General features: G+C 45.7%; 1 protein-coding gene across 1 annotated transcript in view; it reads left to right on the plus strand.

The window, feature by feature from the left end:
* The window catches only part of flt4 (fms related receptor tyrosine kinase 4), a 53,116-nt gene that overhangs the window by 29,528 nt on the left and 6,088 nt on the right, over positions 1-17,500 (plus strand). The window contains exons 11-26 of the mRNA XM_080840045.1: positions 1,677-1,803; positions 2,756-2,864; positions 4,244-4,585; positions 6,549-6,695; positions 8,914-9,045; positions 9,808-9,911; positions 10,528-10,663; positions 11,298-11,402; positions 11,877-11,990; positions 12,492-12,580; positions 13,786-13,933; positions 14,352-14,446; positions 14,843-14,965; positions 15,673-15,784; positions 16,293-16,392; positions 17,260-17,365. Of these exons, the coding sequence (XP_080696171.1) occupies positions 1,677-1,803; positions 2,756-2,864; positions 4,244-4,585; positions 6,549-6,695; positions 8,914-9,045; positions 9,808-9,911; positions 10,528-10,663; positions 11,298-11,402; positions 11,877-11,990; positions 12,492-12,580; positions 13,786-13,933; positions 14,352-14,446; positions 14,843-14,965; positions 15,673-15,784; positions 16,293-16,392; positions 17,260-17,365 (2,089 nt within the window). The remainder of the gene's footprint in view (positions 1-1,676; positions 1,804-2,755; positions 2,865-4,243; positions 4,586-6,548; positions 6,696-8,913; positions 9,046-9,807; positions 9,912-10,527; positions 10,664-11,297; positions 11,403-11,876; positions 11,991-12,491; positions 12,581-13,785; positions 13,934-14,351; positions 14,447-14,842; positions 14,966-15,672; positions 15,785-16,292; positions 16,393-17,259; positions 17,366-17,500) is intronic.

Below are 17,500 nucleotides of genomic sequence, written 5' to 3' on the forward strand. Positions count from 1 at the left end.
CATATTATGCACATATACAGAATATAGAGTACATAGTACATCTATTTCTGCATGCACACATGCATTTATGTGCTCACACACAAACTCCCACATCGACCAGCACACGCACACGCACACTCACACGCACACGCACACGCACACACACTACTGTCACATGCACCTATTTACACCTGCATATATCACGAACACAATGAACCTCTTAACACTCTCTTTACATTGCTACACTTCTATTTCCATAAGGTGTGCACATACAAACATATAAGCACTCACACACACACACACACACACACACGCACAAACACTCATTCGCATGTGCGCGCGCACACACACACACACACACGCACATAGATAGATAAACCCTCACAAACACACACACACATACAAATATAGAGAGAGATGCACAGACACACTCACTCTCTCTCTCGCCCACACACACACACAAATTGTATGACCCTCTGGGCTTTTCTGGACCTCAATTCGCCAGACAACATCTCTCCACTGAGCTAAATGGCTTTTTTCTCTCGTCCACAATCACTGCTGTGTGTGTGTGTGTGTGTGTGTGTGTGTGTGTGTGTGTGTGTGTGCTCGAAGCCTAGCTGTTTATCCCCTTAAGACTTGATAACCCTGGAAACCCCACTCCTTTTTTCCCCCCCCTCTGGATAGCTGTAATTTCATTGTGCAGTTGCTGCTGCTCCTGCTGTCGTACATCTTTCTCTGCGCGTGGATGATTCAGAAGTAGCGAGATCAGACTGACCTTCTGGAATATCCTCCCGTTATCCCCGACTACCCACTGGACAAGAAACAAACAAATAAGAACCCACAGCAAAACAAACAAACAACAAAGAATACTGCTCTCTTTCTAGTGGCAGGGGTGCAGTAAATGCACACAGCAAGGTGCTTTTTGGAAACAAGATCCTCTTTTGATATGAGGTGGGAACAAAATCATAAGCAAGGTTGCATCCCTCCTTTTAGTAGCAACGAAACAAATCAAGGCTGTTGCAAGGTTGTTCTCTAAATATAGAAATGTAGAAAAACAGCCTTTTGCTGTTTTGCAGGATACTTTCAAAAAGATATACAAGGGTGGGAACACAGAGCTACTCCCCAGGCATTGCAATTTAAGTTAGCTTTTATTGGAAATGGAGGGGGATCAGGGGTGTTGAGGGGGGTCACGTAAATATTTTGAAAAATACGGCCAGTCTGCAAGCTGTCATCTGGGCGCCAGAGGTGGGTACTGGCCTTCGTGTGTATCCTCACTTACACACACACACACACACACACACACATGCGTATCCTCACTTAGCCCCCGGGCTACACACAGGAAGAAGAGAGCAGGCCCCTAAAAGCACTTCCTGCTGTGGGAACTCTCAATCCTGCACATCCTGACACAGACAGACAATGTGCACATGAGGATGTGGGGCTCCATCTCTCTAACCGAGCCCTCTTCCTTTGCCTGACACTACTGCAATTCCATTAAACCTGAATTACCAGCAACATCATGCTGTTCACACTTCTTTTTTGTGTGAGGATGTGTGTGTGTGTGTGTGTGTGTGTGTGTGTGTGTGTGTTAGTTTCTCTAGTGCACTGGCTGTGATGACGCTGTGATGATCTCTGTTGATGATGATTGCAGGTTTAAAGTTCATTTAAGTTGTTCAGTGGTATTGATTGTCCTTTTCCAGTGGTCGCAGGGGAGCCAGAGATAAAATACCCAATTGCCAGAACTGGCAGAGGATGGAGACAGAGAACTCAGTCAACGCCATTGAAATGCCAAAGACTTGGACAGAGCTGGTGGACGGCAAAAATAAGGTTTGTTTTTTCCCCACTGATTCTATATCCAGCTCCACGGAAACAGCTGAATGTGGAAAATCAATAAAAACAAAACAAAAAAAAGTTTGTGTTACTGGGCAGCAAGTAGAGCAGGATTGTTTTTTTATGTAAGTGTCCCCCTTTCTGAAGTCGAACAGCATTTGTCAATCAAGAGTTTGAGGGGGAGGAGGTGTGTGTGGGTGGGTGGGGGTGTGTGTGGGGGGGAGTGGTGGTGGGGTGCAGTGTGTGTGCTGCTGCCATTTCCACATCAGAAATATTTAAAACCCTCTTCCTCTACACACTTCCCGAAGGGAGTGGGGATAAACACACACACTCCGAGCACACACTTCCTGTTTTGTGGTCACACCTGTGAGGTCATTTCCTGCCTGTATGGCTCGGAATGGGAGTGGTGGTGGTGGTGGTAGGGAGGGTTGGACAAAATCATGCAATAAGCAAAAAAAAACTATCAAATAAAGGAAGGTTTGAAAGTAATTTGCTAAAACAGTTTTTTGTGGTTAGAGTTCAAAAGCTGGAAACTGACATGCTCAGCACAACGTGATTGTGTTTATTATTCTGTGTACTGTTGTTGTATATATTGTATATAAGTATATATATATATTCTGTTATGCTGTGTGCTGTTGCTGTATATATTGTATGTAAATATATATACATGTGTATATATATATATATATATATATACATATATATATATATATATATAGGTACTTTAATATATTCCACAGCGCTTTGTTGCACTCTTAATATTTATATATATTGTTATGCTATTCCTACCGTTTTTAGATATGCAATATTGTTGTGTTATATGTTGTTGTTGTGTTATATGTTGTCCCTCGTCGCACCAACAGGAGAAGCACTCCAAATTCCGTTGTATGTAAATACAATGACAATAAAGGCTTTTCTATTCTATTCTATTTCTATTTTATTTCTACAGACGGTCAGCTCCGTGGTCATCCAGAACGCCAACGTGTCCGTCATGTACCAATGCTCAGCGGAGAACAAGGCCGGCACGGACCAGAGACTCATCTACTTCTACGTGACCAGTAAGCAGCGCTGCCTCTGGTCCAACCTCCGAGTCCCACTTCAAACACACACACACATATACACACACACACAAACACAAACACACACACACACACACACACGCATATACACACATATACACACACAAACACAAACACACACACACACATACACACACACACACACACACACACACACACACACACACACACAGACACAGGTATATGCTTGTCCCACTTCAAACACAAAACTCTGATTCACACAGTGCTTTCACACTGACGAGCAGCAACTCTACAATGGATCGAGCCATTAGGGTTCAATCTTGCAGTCAGCTAGTTTTTCAAAGTCAGTGAGAGGGAATTCAGAGCTATTTGATTGAGCACAATTCAAAGGCTCTCGATGGATTTCAGCACTCAAATTCCTCATGTTGTATCTTTGAGGGGGAAAGGGCACGTGTGCTCAATATCACCACTGGCTCTACGTGAACCCACTTAGCTGAAGCCATTTGCATGTTCCTATGCATGGTCTATATTTACTGTAATCAGTTATTGATCCACAGTAATAGTAATAATAATAATTCATATTTATATAGCGCTTTTCTAACACTCAAAGACGCTTTACATATGGCAAGAAAACAAGACAAGACAAGGCAAGCAAACAAGACTACACAACACAACTGAAAATAAGAAAGACAACAGATCAAACCAAAAAACAGACAAAAAAGAAAACTGGACATGTGAGTCTTAGCAGAGGATAACAGTAGTTATGTAGGAGGAGAAATGGATGGATGTGCTCATAGCATTGAATCATACTGTTGAATGGCCCAATATACAAATAAAGACAGACAAGCGAAACTTAAATACAAAGAGGATAGGACACACTTGAGCAGAGAGCAGAGAGCGGAATAAACTGAAGGATGTGTGTGTGTGTGTGTGTGTGTGTGTGTGTGTGTGTGTGTGTGTGTGTGTGTGTGTGTGTGTGTGTGTGTGTGTGTGTGTGTGTGTGTGTGTGTGTGTGTGTGTGTGTGTGTGTGTGTGTGTGTGTGTGTGTGTGTGTGTGTGTGTGTGTGTGTGTGTGTGTGTGTGTGTGTGTGTGTGTGTGTAATGTCAGTAACAGTGACACACCATCAGCTTCCCTTCACTCCTGCAGTCAGGGGGCCTCATTCTGTCCCTCAATCACCGCTGCAAAAGGGCCACCGACCCCCGCCAAGCCCCCCCCAACCCCCTCCCCCCCACACACACCGCGCACACACACACACACTCCCTCCATGAGTCCCCATGAGACATTCGGATGATGGGGGAGGAGAAGCATCATTAACCAACGTCTGTCTGTGTGTCTGTTTCTGACTGTCTGTTTCTGTCTTGTGTCTGTCTGCTCCTGTCGCCCACTCTACCCCCAGCCATCCCCGAGGGCTTTGGCATCGAGCTGGAGCCCAGTGAGGATCCGCTGGAGCAGGAGCTGGTACGCCTCAAGTGCAGCGCCGACAACTACACCTACGAGGAGCTGCGGTGGTACCGGCTGGACCCGCACGTGGTGACGCCCGAGCTGGACTGCCGCAGCCTCCACCTCTACGGCGAGGCGCTGGGCGGGGACCTGTTCTTCGAGGCTGCCACCAACAACTGGGTGCTGGAGCTGACCATGCCCAGCGTGCAGCCCAGCGACAGGGGCAACTACGTGTGCGAGGTGCGCAGCCGACGCACTGGGGAGAAGCACTGCGACCGCAAATACGTGCCCGTGAGAGGTGAGAGACACAGTAGCGCCACCTAGAGACTTGGCTGATGGAAACACACATAAACACATACAGTACACACACATACACACATACACACATTCGCACACACAAAGACTCACACACAAACACACACACACACACACACACACACACACACACACAAACAGGTTTCTCTGTTGACCCATTTCCACAGACACAAAATGCCTCAATTATTGAAAAGGAGTTTCACAGATTGCACTTAACAAGATTGCTTACCTCTTTGAGGTTCAGTTTGTCCTCGGAGCTCCAAAGTGAAAGAAAATCCTCTGGGTTTTAGTCTGTCTCTGATGCATGAACACCCAGTCAACCCCATATGGATTGAAACCTGGAGTCGAGTTATTTACAGACATGTCGTTGCCATAATAGCACACATTATTGACTCAAATAAAGAGGACCATGCCATTAGCTCGGTAGCTAACCATGATGAATTAGCCTCAGACACCTGTCTGCCACTCAGCCACTGTAAGCTCCCTACACTTTTTTCGCCAATTTAGTTCAGACCCTATTAAGTCAAAGCTCAGAGAACAGCGGCAATGTATAGATAAGAAGTTACTGGGTTGATTACAGCAGATAATTCATGATTGGATAAAAAAATACGTGAGATATATTTTAGCAATGAATATATGTAGGAATGCAATTAAAAATGAAAAAGGAAGATGAGGTTGGGAAACAGAGCTGAACTAACTAGTGTTTATAGACCTGTGTGGGACATCTTGTTTTTTATTTATCACAGTTATTTATAAAAGAAAAATGTTTACTTTTTATTTAGAGAGGTTTCTCTTGGACAATTCTTGTCCAGCAGTGGTTTTCTCATCTGTCTTGACTCTGTCAGGCTGATTAAGTGAACGCGAGATCATCGTATTTAATTCACTCTCATTCGGGTTTTTGCTTGAGAAATGCTGGTGCCTGAGAAACCACAATCACAATCAGCTCTCAACTACTTTATTAATATTAACTATGTTATTGAAGTGTAAATGCAGTAAACAGCTACCACACAGAATACAGATGGGCACTTGCAAATTGTAGTCTTTATTCATTAGTGCATGGGTAGGCATTGATGTGGGAACATACACGCACACACACGCACACGCACACGCACACGCACACGCACACGCACACGCACACAAGAAAAAAACAGTCTGTCTCACAGATTCCTAAATCATATTTAAGTCATATATATTTTCTACTTTTATGGTGACCTTTGGTGGGGTTTTCTTCTGGAAAGCCCACTTGATGCTGCTGGCTTTGTTAGACCAAAAATCCCATGAGCCACCTGTCTCAAACATGTCATCAAGAACGGTGCCGGACCCAGAATACCCAATGGCGTATTGACAAAATCGTGGATGTCATGACCTCTTTCTCTCCCTGTCGCTCAGGCTGTGAGCCTCTCATTCATAATTCAATTTCCTTCATTTCCATATAAATGCCGTACTGCCATGCAATGAATGAAGAATATAACCTAGCCTAGCTGTATATTAATTAACTGTTATTTCCCTCGGCCTCCATTTTGTGTTCCTCACCCTTTTCTCGTTTTCCCTTTCTCTCTTCATCTTCCTCTTTTTGTTCATGCCCCTATCACTTTCCCATTGGGTCTCCATGGATGCACTCATTATCTCCCTCTCTGTGCATCTTTCCCTGCGTCTCCTCTCCACTCTCTTGTTTCCCCCCCCCCCCCCCCATCTCACTGTCTGTCCTCTTCAATCTTCTGCCTTGTCTCTCCCCATGTCTCTTTCATCCCTCATTCACTCACTGTCGCCTGCCTACTCTCTCTTCCTTTCCATTACTCCATCTCCCTCCTCTCTTTCGCTTTCCCCCATCTCTCTGTCTCTCTCTCTGTACCTTATACCCTCTCATTCTTTATCTCTCACTCTCCCTCTCTCTCTTCCCCCTCTCTCTGCCTCCTCTATCTCTCCCCCCCCCCCCCCCCCCCCAGCTCTGGAAGCCCCTCATTACAGGCACAATCCCAGCAATCAGACGGTGAACGCCAGCGAGTCCCTGCAGATGGAGTGTGATGTGGAGGGCACCCCAGCCCCCCAGCTCTCATGGTTCAAGAACAACCAGCCACTCCACCACACCTCAGGTGAGAGACAACCACCCCCCCCCCCCCACCCCACCCCCCCCCGCCGCACAAACTCTACAACTAAATCTGCACCTATTGTACACACCGGCCAAAGCCTGAAGCCATCATGTTTTTGCACATACATTTCTATATGTATGTATGTGCTGTACTATACTGTGCTGTGCTGTGCTGTGCTGTGCTGTGCTGTGCTGTGCTGTGCTGTGCTGTGCTGTGCTGTGCTGTGCTGTGCTGTACTGTACTGTACCATACTGTACGGTAATGCATGTATGTATGTACGGTAAAATATGTATGTATGTGCGGTAATGTATGTGTGTTTGAGCCTCAGGAATAGTCCTTCATATACAGTCTCAGTCAGTAGCTTCTACCACACACACCAGTTGGGTTCCCTTACATTACAGGAACCCATTTGCCACCCATTGAGAGCTCCCTCAATTATTTTCCACACCTTTTACTGGCCTGTCTATGGGCGAGGCGACCCAACCTCCACCATATTATCTTTCAGCCAGTGGTCTTCACTTCACAGCAGGCAGTATCACTACACTGGCAGTGGTCTTTACTATACAGCAGGCAGTATCATTACACTGGCAGGGGTGTGCTAGGCATGTGCTGTTAGCTTAGCCCTGTGCATAGGATGGGTTTGATGGGTTTCTTGCATAAAGCTCCACTTACTTTAAGCTAAACTTCCAGCTCGCTTGCGCTTAAGCCAGCAGTGCACTCTGTCTCTCGTTCCCTCTCTCTCTCTCTCTCTCTCTTCCTCTATCTCTCTCTCTCCCTCTCTCTGGTTCCCTCTCTCTCTCTCTCTTCCTATCTCTCTCCCTCTCTCTCGTTCCCTCTCTCTCTCTTCCTCTCTCTCCCTCTGTTTAGTTCCCTCTCTCTTCCTCTCTGTCATTCCCCCTCTCTCCCTCTTCCTCTCTTTCTCCCTCTCTCTCATTCCCTCTCTCTCTTCCTCTATCTCTCTTGTATTCTTGTCTCTCTTCCATCAAAATGAATCTCTTTCCTCGTCTCCTCTAGCATGGTGATCTAGTCATTCCTTTCATGCTTTTCAAAATCTTATATATTTGCATGCATCCTCAATCTCTCTCTCTCACACAGACACACACACACACACACACACACACACACACACACACACACACACACACACACACACACACATACTCAGATGGTAAAAAAGAGTGGAGCTAAGTGGTTCTTACATGAACACAAATAAACACTTCAGACAGACACACACACACACACACACAGACTTATCCATTCTGATGTTGTCAGGTGTCTCTTGAGATGCTAGGCAGACTTCTAATTGACAGCTCTGGCTAGATACTTTATATTGGCACAATATGCTTTGTGGTTTCGCCTGCAACTTTAAATAAATATTCATGTCCAGAGGATTGTGTGTATGCGTATGCGTGTGCGTGTGTGTGTGCGCTTGTGTGTGTGTGTGTGTGTGTGTGTGTGTGTGTGTGTGTGTGTGTGTGTGAAGGGTTTGTAAATGGTGCGCAATGGTTATGTATGATTGTACGTGGTGTTATAGCTCAAACTGTAATAAAGGAGGCTTTTGGGAGTTGGAAGTTGTGTGTGTGTGTGTGAGAGAGAGACAGAGCGAGAGAGGGAGAGAGATTGTCTGTGAAAAGGACACAGAAAAGAGAATGAGTATGAAAGGTGAAAGTGGCAGAGAGGGATGAGTGCGCTGGAGAGGTTGCCGGCCATCAGGCTGGATGCTGCAGGAACAATAGAGACAATCAAATGGTCCTACCTGTAATTACGCCGGAGAGGTCAGCCAAAATTTACTGGAGCTTGAGGACAAGCATCAGGGGATGATGGTGCTTAAGTCTTCACTTACCATCTGGGGTCCTTTCTCCCAAATGGGGTCTTTTCTTTCTCGGGCACACTCTCCAGACATTCAACTTCTCATTGTTAGTTTCTCTTTCGAGTCCGTGTGCTAGCTTACTGCAGCATCTCAGCCCACGGTATTTGTCAGGACAGAGAGAGGGTAAGTTAAGGTTAGACATCAGCACAGATTTATGTGGGAGGAATGTTGTGTGTGTGTGTGTGTGTGTGTGTGTGTATGTGTGTGTGTATTCTTCTGTTTACTGAGTAAGAGTAGGTTAAAGACTTCAAAGCACCTTGAGACAGTGAGGCGAAAGGATGTGGGTGGGACCTTGGGTGTTTGTCGGCCGGGCAACAGTGTTTTGATTGACAGCTGTGTGGATGTGCGCAGGGATCCTGCTTCAGGACTCCAACCGGACTCTTAGCATCCAGCGTGTTCGGGAGGAGGACGCCGGTGTGTACACATGCAAAGCCTGCAACCAGAAGGGCTGTGTGCACGCCTCGGCAACCGTCACCGTCATCGGTGAGAGTCCGCAGTGGGCGAAAAGGAGGGAAAAAATATGCTAGGTCACTCTCTCTCACACACACACACACACACACACACACACACCTACACACACACACACACCTACACACACACACACACCTACACACACACACACACACACACACACACACACACACACACACACACACACACACACACACACACACACACACACACTATACACATTCTCTGACTATACCATACTAGATCAACAATTACCTATTATACTATTATATCTCCCATATATGGCATGCGTATGACGTACATACTAACGCAGGAACACAAAAATACCCAGGCTTCTCTTGCTTTCCTTTCTCTTTGCATCTCTGTTCTCTTCCTTTGCTGCCTCCCACCAAAAGTGAAGTATAAACTGAATGGATGTAATAGCGCATAATGTATAGATCTATGTGCCACTTGTGTCCTGTCGTCTTTTGATTGCACTGATTGTTGGTATGCTACGTAACTATATCCAGCTGATTGTGTGTGTGTGTGTGTGTGTGTGTGTGTGTGTGTGTGTGTGTGTGTGTGTGTGTGTGTGTGTGTGTGTGTGTGTGTGTGTGTGTGTGTGTGTGTGTGTGTGTGTGTGTGTGTGTGTGTGTGTGTGTGTGTGTGTGTGTGTGTGTGTGTAACACTATCCAGTTGATTGCATCCGTTTGAAGGTGTTAATTGCAGTTGAGTTGCACCTGTTCAGCAGAGGGCTGCTTCTAAGGTGCTCCTTCCTTAATGTCTGTGTTCTAGCGCCCCCTAGGGAGATGGTGGAGGTGGTGATCCTGATCGGGACCGGGGTCATCGCTATCTTCTTCTGGGCCCTCCTCATCCTCATCTTCTGCAATGTCAAGCGGGTGAGTGTGACGCCGGTGGGCACGCGTGGAGAAAGGGCGCATAGAGTGGGCATAGAACCATATCAGAATCAGAGTTATGCAGTAGAACCATATCAGAATCAGAGTTATGCAGTAGAACCATATCAGAATCAGAGTTATGCAGTAGAACCATATCAGAATCAGAGTTATGCAGTAGAACCATATCAGAATCAGAGTTATCCAGTAGAACCATATCAGAATCAGAGTTATGCAGTAGAACCATATCAGAATCAGAGTTATGCAGTAATTATATTGGTAGGATTTGAGCCCAAGACTGAGTCACTGAATCCATATGCAGTATTCTCAACACCATTTCTTTCTCCCTCACAAGAGGTGAATAGACGGGTAGAGGAGAAGAATGATAAACTGAACCCAACACTAAATGCACTTGCATCATAATTCCCCTCACGTTTGACTAACACCGTTAAACATTGCAGGGGCAAAATCCCATAACCAGTTTCATAATAATTCATGAATAATTGACAAATGTCACTCCCACAAAATTCCCAATAGGAGCAACCTTCTAGTAACACGGATCCGCTGCTCACCCCCTCGTTCGCCCTCCCTTGCTCACCTCCTCGTTTGCCCTCCCCTGCAGGTTAATCCTGCCGATATAAAGACGGGCTACCTGTCAATCATCATGGACCCTGGAGAGGTGCCCCTGGAAGACCAGTGTGAATACCTCCCCTACGATTCCAGCCAATGGGAGATCGGACGAGACCGCCTACGCCTCGGTATGGGGTCGGGGGAAGAGTGTGTGTGTGTGAGTGTGTGTGTAAGTGTGTGTGTGAGTGTGTGTGTGAGTATGGGTAGGTTGGGGGGAAAGTGGAAAATTATGTTGAATGGAGGCTCCAGCAGGGATACATGGGGTTTTGAATGTTGTCCCAATTGAGCACTGCCAACCTGAAGTATACATACAGTATATCCTGCCTTATGTAGTAATGTATATAAATCACACTTGAATGAGCCCTTAGGAACATGGTGCGAGTCATTCAAGGCTAGCTAACGTGCCAGGCACCAGATGAAACAGGATGAAAATATTTGTACACATTCTACAAACGTGAAGCATGCAGACCTTCTACTTTTTTCAATGAAGGATGATGAATTTTGATGACTGATTGTTTTGATTAACTGTCCGTCTGCTCAGGTTTTTTTTTTTTAACTTGGGCAATTCTTATTCACAAGACAGTCAGTCAATAATACATGAAATAACTACTCCCCAGAGGCTCTCAGCCGAAATATCTCACAGAAATATCTTGTCCTCAACATGAAATGGCTCATTTGTGTGTATGTGTTTGCGTGTGTGTGTGTGTGTGTGTGTGTGTGTGTGTATGTGTGTGTGAATGTGTGTGTGTGCGCCTCGAGCAGGTAAAGTCCTGGGTCACGGAGCGTTCGGTAAGGTGATGGAGGCCACCATCGCCAGTAATGAGAAGAAGGGCAGCCTGGACACTGTGGCGGTGAAGATGCTGAAAGGTGAGGGGCGGGGGAGACGACAGCCAGTGCAGAACATCAGAACAGCCGGTCCCAACTGTCAGAAAAAATGAGAACAGAACAGACTGCTAATGAGTCTATCTAATCTCTCTGCCTGGCCTGTTTGTGTGTGTGTGTCTCTCTCTCTGTGTGTGTGTGTGTGTGTGTGTGTGTGTGTGTGTGTATGTGTATGTGTGTGTGTGTGTGTGTGTCTATGTGTGTGTCTGTTTGTGTGTGTGTGTGTGTGTGTGTGTGTGTGTGTGTGTGTGTGTGTGTGTGTGTCTGTGTGTCTGTGAGTCTGTGTGTCTGTGTCTGTGTCTGTGTCTGTGACTGTGTCTGTGTCTGTGTCTGTGTGTGTGTGTCTCTGTGTGTGTGTGTGTGTGTGTGTGTATGTGTCTCTGTGTGTGTCTGTGTGTCTGCGTGTGTGTCTGTGTGTCTGCGTGTGTGTCTGTGTGTGTGTCCGTGTGTGTCACAAAGATGGAGCCACTGCGAGTGAACATAAAGCGCTTATGTCAGAACTGAAGATCCTCATTCACATCGGGAACCATCTGAACGTAGTAAACCTCTTAGGGGCCTGCACCAAAGCTAACGGTAAGCCAGTTATATCATCCCCCTCCCACCCCCCCCCCCCCCCAAGGCCTACAACCCCCCACAGCCATGTCATATTCATACAACGACACATGCTCAGGCTGTAAGGAGTTGGCTAGACATTATTCAGAGCATGCATTCATTAGGATTGCCACAGTCCCGTGGAGGACATTATCATACATTCATTACAAATCAGTGATTCTGAATATAGCTTAATCGTCTTCTGACTGTTGCCTCCATGGATTTTGTTCCAACTTTCCCTGGTTTTTGCTGTAGCCACTGACTGTTCCTGTTCTTGTTCAGCTTTTTGGTATCTCATTTTATTACACTGCGCTCACAAATAGGCCTAGGTTTGTTGCAGTGTCTTGTGAAAAAGAGTGTCGATCATAAGTTCCAGGAATCCAATCAAATTAAAAGCTCAGTGTAATTAAGAGTTCAGTGTAATAATTTTTATGAAATGTAATCAAAGTCTGTGAAATTGTGTTATTTGCTCGTTTGCCCCAGGCCCCCTGATGGTTGTGGTGGAGTACTGTAAATACGGAAACCTCTCCAACTTCCTGCGGGCCAAGAGAGAATTCTTCCTCCCATATCGGGTGGGTATTCGGCAGATCTAAGGTTTCGGAGTGGCTCTCGTGACAAGTTCATCATCAGGGGCTAACAAACACACTGTGATTGGCCATTAGCGTCTGACACACTCACTGAGCCTTGACAATAGCTGAAAGTTTTGAGTAGCACGCATTATACTATGATTGATCACTATGATTATTATATATGATTGATCACACTGATTATTTAATGGCTTGAGCCAGGCGGACCTTTTTTCTTGCAGGAGCCACCACTGATTTATGAATCCAGACACCAGCTAATGAAAGGTCTACTGGGTACCAGCGTGCCAGACATACAAATGGAGAAGGGGATTCTGAGTTCCCAAATATCTAACATCCGTTAATTAGAGCAAATGCATTCGCTGACACTCTTTCAGTGGCGTGACACAGAGGTAGAGTTAGAGGGAGAGAATTTAAACTATGGTCATTAAGAAAAAAGCACCATTCAAGTTCATTAACATTTGCATTTCACTAAAGTTAGACAAACAAACACCAGAATAGATGTGGGATGAAGCTGTGTAGAGAAACGTGGTAATAGATGATTAACACTTAATTTCGATAGTTTGTCTACAGAGACCTTACAGATTGTTTGCTGAACTAAATCCAACCCAGCCCCTGACCTTCACCATAAATAGCAGTTAACAGAGCTTCAACAGCATCTGTGGATCTGTAGTCTATAGGGAACCATCCAAAGGAAGTGTGACAGACTGTAGTGTTAATTAAGTATATAAATGACAAAGGGTAATAGAGGCAGATAAGCGTGAAGACAGTTGAGCCGTACATTGGTGTTAGATGGTGTATATCTCACAGTGACGCTGTTCTCCTTTTCAATTATGCAAACACTACAGTTTACAGTGAAATACTAATTGGATCATCCATCTTGTTTGAAAGGGTTGATTTTGTTTGTGCGCGCGGCCATATAATGTTCTTTTAAAATGGCTCCTTCTATATCATCTGCTTTTAATGTATCCACCTTGAAAACTGCTTTTTTTTTTTTTAAACACATCGATCTCTGCTTGTCAGCAAAGAATTCACAGATACTACACAATATTACTGCTGCTCTAAGCTCGTCTGTTTTGGATGACTCGAGGCGCCCCTGTGTCAAAGCTAGCACGGCGTCTGTTTTGCGTAGCGAATCATGCCACAGCTAATTGCCTGGCTCTGGGCTTTTTGTGCCGGTGATGTTTTGACAGGACCGCTCGCCAAAAACGCAGAGTCAGGTGCGGAAGATGATCGCGGCCGGACAGGCGGAGCAACAGCAGACAGGCCGACGGACCCCCCACTATCACCCGTCCGGCGGGAAGGCGGGCCGCAAAAGTCCCCAGGAGTCCGTGGAGAAAAGTGAGCCTGTTTTTCCAGACGAGCAGAGAATCATTAAGCAATCTGTGAAATAATGCTGTAATTAATTTCCAGCACTTGTATTGAATGTTTTCAACCCTACATCATCAATTATATAGGGTTCAATATTTCTATATATAATGTTACACAATGTCATGTTACATATTCAGACAGTCGTCGCAAGTTTTAGGTCTTCGTCACAAACAGTGATGCAGCACAAAATGAGTGCGACCAGCACTTTACTGTAAGTGACTGAAAAGTTGTGTAGTCTGAAAGGCCCATTAGCAGAATCCCTGTCTCATCTCTGGCACTGCCCCGCCATTAAGGGCCATCAGTGTGACACAAACTTAGGTTTATCTATCAGCTCTTCACCACTCAGCAAATCTAAGTAGACAAACATTTCCTCCTCTCTCCCCAATAGTGGATGATCTCTGGAAAACGCCACTGACAGTTGAGGACCTCATCTGTTACAGTTTCCAAGTGGCACGAGGGATGGAGTTTCTGGATTCTCGGAAGGTACATTTCAAACTTCACTTGGTCAGGGAAAAGGGGCCTTTGACTCCGAGGCAGGAAGGCAAACAGACGAGCTGGGGAATGGAAATCGATGTGTGCTAGGTGAAGGTTCCTGCAGGTTATGAATCACAGTTTTATAAAGTAGAACATTTCTGAAACGGCCCTTCCGTGAAAATTACGCAGTTCCATTCCCTGATGTATTACTGCGAAATGAGATCCCCGAAAAAGAGTAAAAGGCCTTTTCGCCGAAACTCCAATGGCCAATACGTCAAGGTGGAGCTGTTTGTGGAACTGACTGGAAGCATACACTTACTCATTGGTATTCCACACCCTGTAGTGTCACGGCCCCTTTACAACACCATCCATCCTCTAACGCCGTGCAACTCCACCCTCCTCTAGTGCATCCACAGGGACTTGGCCGCCCGGAATATACTGCTGTCCGAGGAGAACGTGGTGAAGATTTGCGACTTCGGCCTGGCACGAGATATCTACAAGGACCCAGACTACGTTCGAAAAGGCAACGTAAGTCATAAAGGGTTTTATTTATTGAAAGATTTATGATTTACCCCTCTTGGGAAAATGCCTATAGACATACAGTGGAATTCATACTCCATTTGATTCATTTCATCGTTAAGAACATTGGGTCAGCAATGCCAAGGACTGAAGGTGGCATCTTCAATAGTGTGCAATGTGTACGTCCCCTGAGACAGGGGCTTAATAAAAGCTTCAGCTAAGAGCCCTAATGTACAGCATCTTAGCTTTTGTCACATAAAAACAGTTGTCGATGTGTTAAAAAACAAATCAAGGGGAATAGTCTACCTAATGTCTTCATGATTAGACAGATGGCTTATAAACATTAATCCAAATTGGATGGTCGATTTACAAGGGGGATGTTTTTTGTTAAATGTTTTTTTTTCCTGAGGGTGGCATAGCATCCTCCTTCAGCTCAGGCCCTGCATACAACACAAATCTGGCAACCCCAGTCATATTGTATCTGCCTCACTCTCATCTCCTCTCCTCTCCTCTCCTCTCCTCTCCTCTCCTCTCCTCTCCTCTCCTCTCGCTCTCCTCTCGCTCTCCTCTCCCTCTCCTCTCCTCTCCTCTCCTCTCCTCTCCTCTCCTCTCCTCTCGCTCTCCTCTCCTTTTCTCTCCTCTCCTCTCCTCTCCTCTCCTCTCCTCTCCTCTCCTCCCCTACCCTCCCCTCCCCTCCCCTCTCCTCTCCTCTCCAGGCCAGACTGCCCCTGAAGTGGATGGCCCCCGAGAGCATCTTTGACAAGTTGTACACCACCCAGAGTGACGTCTGGTCCTTCGGAGTTCTGCTCTGGGAGATCTTCTCTTTAGGTAAATGAGTCGCAGCCACTTGGCCTTTTTAACGGTCCAGCAAAGAGCTATCAAATGGGCTAGACTGGGCATACTCAGGGCATTCCATTTAATGCTTAGTCATTGGAGAGTTCGATTGGTGTTATACAAGGTTATGAGTATACACTATAACCCATAACCTACACTAACCCATTCGGTCTACTGTATTTTAGGTTATTACAAACATCTGACAACATATGCAGATTTATGTTGATAAGTTCAGACCAAAACCTGGCGAAGCAAGCAGTCACTTTGCTAAATTCTAATTTTAAGAAATTTAAATGTGGTTTAACTTATTTTCCCTTCCCTTGAAATTAACAGTATTAGTATGCATGTGTAAGGAGAGGTGGCCTGTGAGGGTTCATGCTGTAATTACATTTTGCCATCACATTGGGAAATCACAGGCGACAGCAGTGTGTGATCCTTTGGTGCTGGAGTCAGTGTAGAAAGGTTTCCTTTTCCCTAATCGTGGCTCTCCTGCTGCCCACAGGTGCGTCTCCATATCCAGGTGTGCAGATTGATGAAGACTTCTGTACACGCTTGAAGGACGGTACCAGGATGAGAGCCCCAGACAATGCCTCCCCTGAAATGTGAGTCCAGCAGCTAACTAACTAACTAACAGCTAACCCTGAACTGATGCCAGACCCCGATCTATGAGTATCCAGAGTGGTGAGTGGGGATGTCCATCCTAAATTGTGAATGCTAACAAGTAAACCTTGGCTTGACACCAGACATGGATCCACAGGAATGTAGAAAGGTGCATTGCATCCTCATGGCGAGACACGACATGCAAAAACATAGTTTTTTTCAGCAGTGGTCAATTTTGAGATTTTGAGCTAGTTCACTCCCTAAACATGTAATCTTTCATACTAGCATAAAGAAAATATCCTAATTATACATTAATGTGTATATTTATTCACATTTTGTCTGTTCGCGGCGTCAGAATTCTCCTAGGTGTCCTGGAAAGTTTGCATTCTAACTATGATTGCGCTCCCTAAATGAACACGCATGGAGGAGCGACAAGTTCGCCTCCCCACCAGTATCTCCTGGGACTTGGTTATGGATCCAACACTGACCGAGACAAATCTGACCTCTGACCTTAATGTCCTATGGTGTCTAGTGACTCAGGTTGACTCGTATCTCGTATATCTCAGTGGATCTAGCTGAGCCACCGGCTGAGTTGATGTGTAGAGTAAGCATGTTGAAGTGCCACGCCAGCTCAGGAAAGGGAAATCTCTTTGACATGCAGGAAAGGGAACCCGACAGCAACTTCACAGCTGGGAGATCAAGGTCCTTAAGTGGAAAACACACAAACACACACACACACACACACACACACACACACACGGAGGGAGAGAGAGAAGATCAGGGCTTGGATGTTCCCAGTTTCAGGTTGGAAGAGAAACCCATGTGTGTGTGACTGAGGGTGATGTGTGTCTTTCGCCCCCTGGTGGCAGATATGGGATAATGCTGGCCTGCTGGCAGGGAGAGCCCAGAGAGAGACCGAACTTCCCAGCACTGGTGGAGATACTGGGAGACCTTCTGCAGGACAACAGCCTTCCTGTGAGTTCCACCAACTGTCTAACTTAAGTGAAAATGGATAAATGAAACTAGTTTTCAACATCAGGGATGAGAGATGTGTTCTAGGTCAGATTTTTAAATGAGATTGGGTTGTGTTGATTGGAAGCCAAAGTATCT

Source organism: Sprattus sprattus (genome assembly GCF_963457725.1).
Source record: "Sprattus sprattus genome assembly, chromosome: 6".
NCBI classification, from domain to species: domain Eukaryota; kingdom Metazoa; phylum Chordata; class Actinopteri; order Clupeiformes; family Clupeidae; genus Sprattus; species Sprattus sprattus.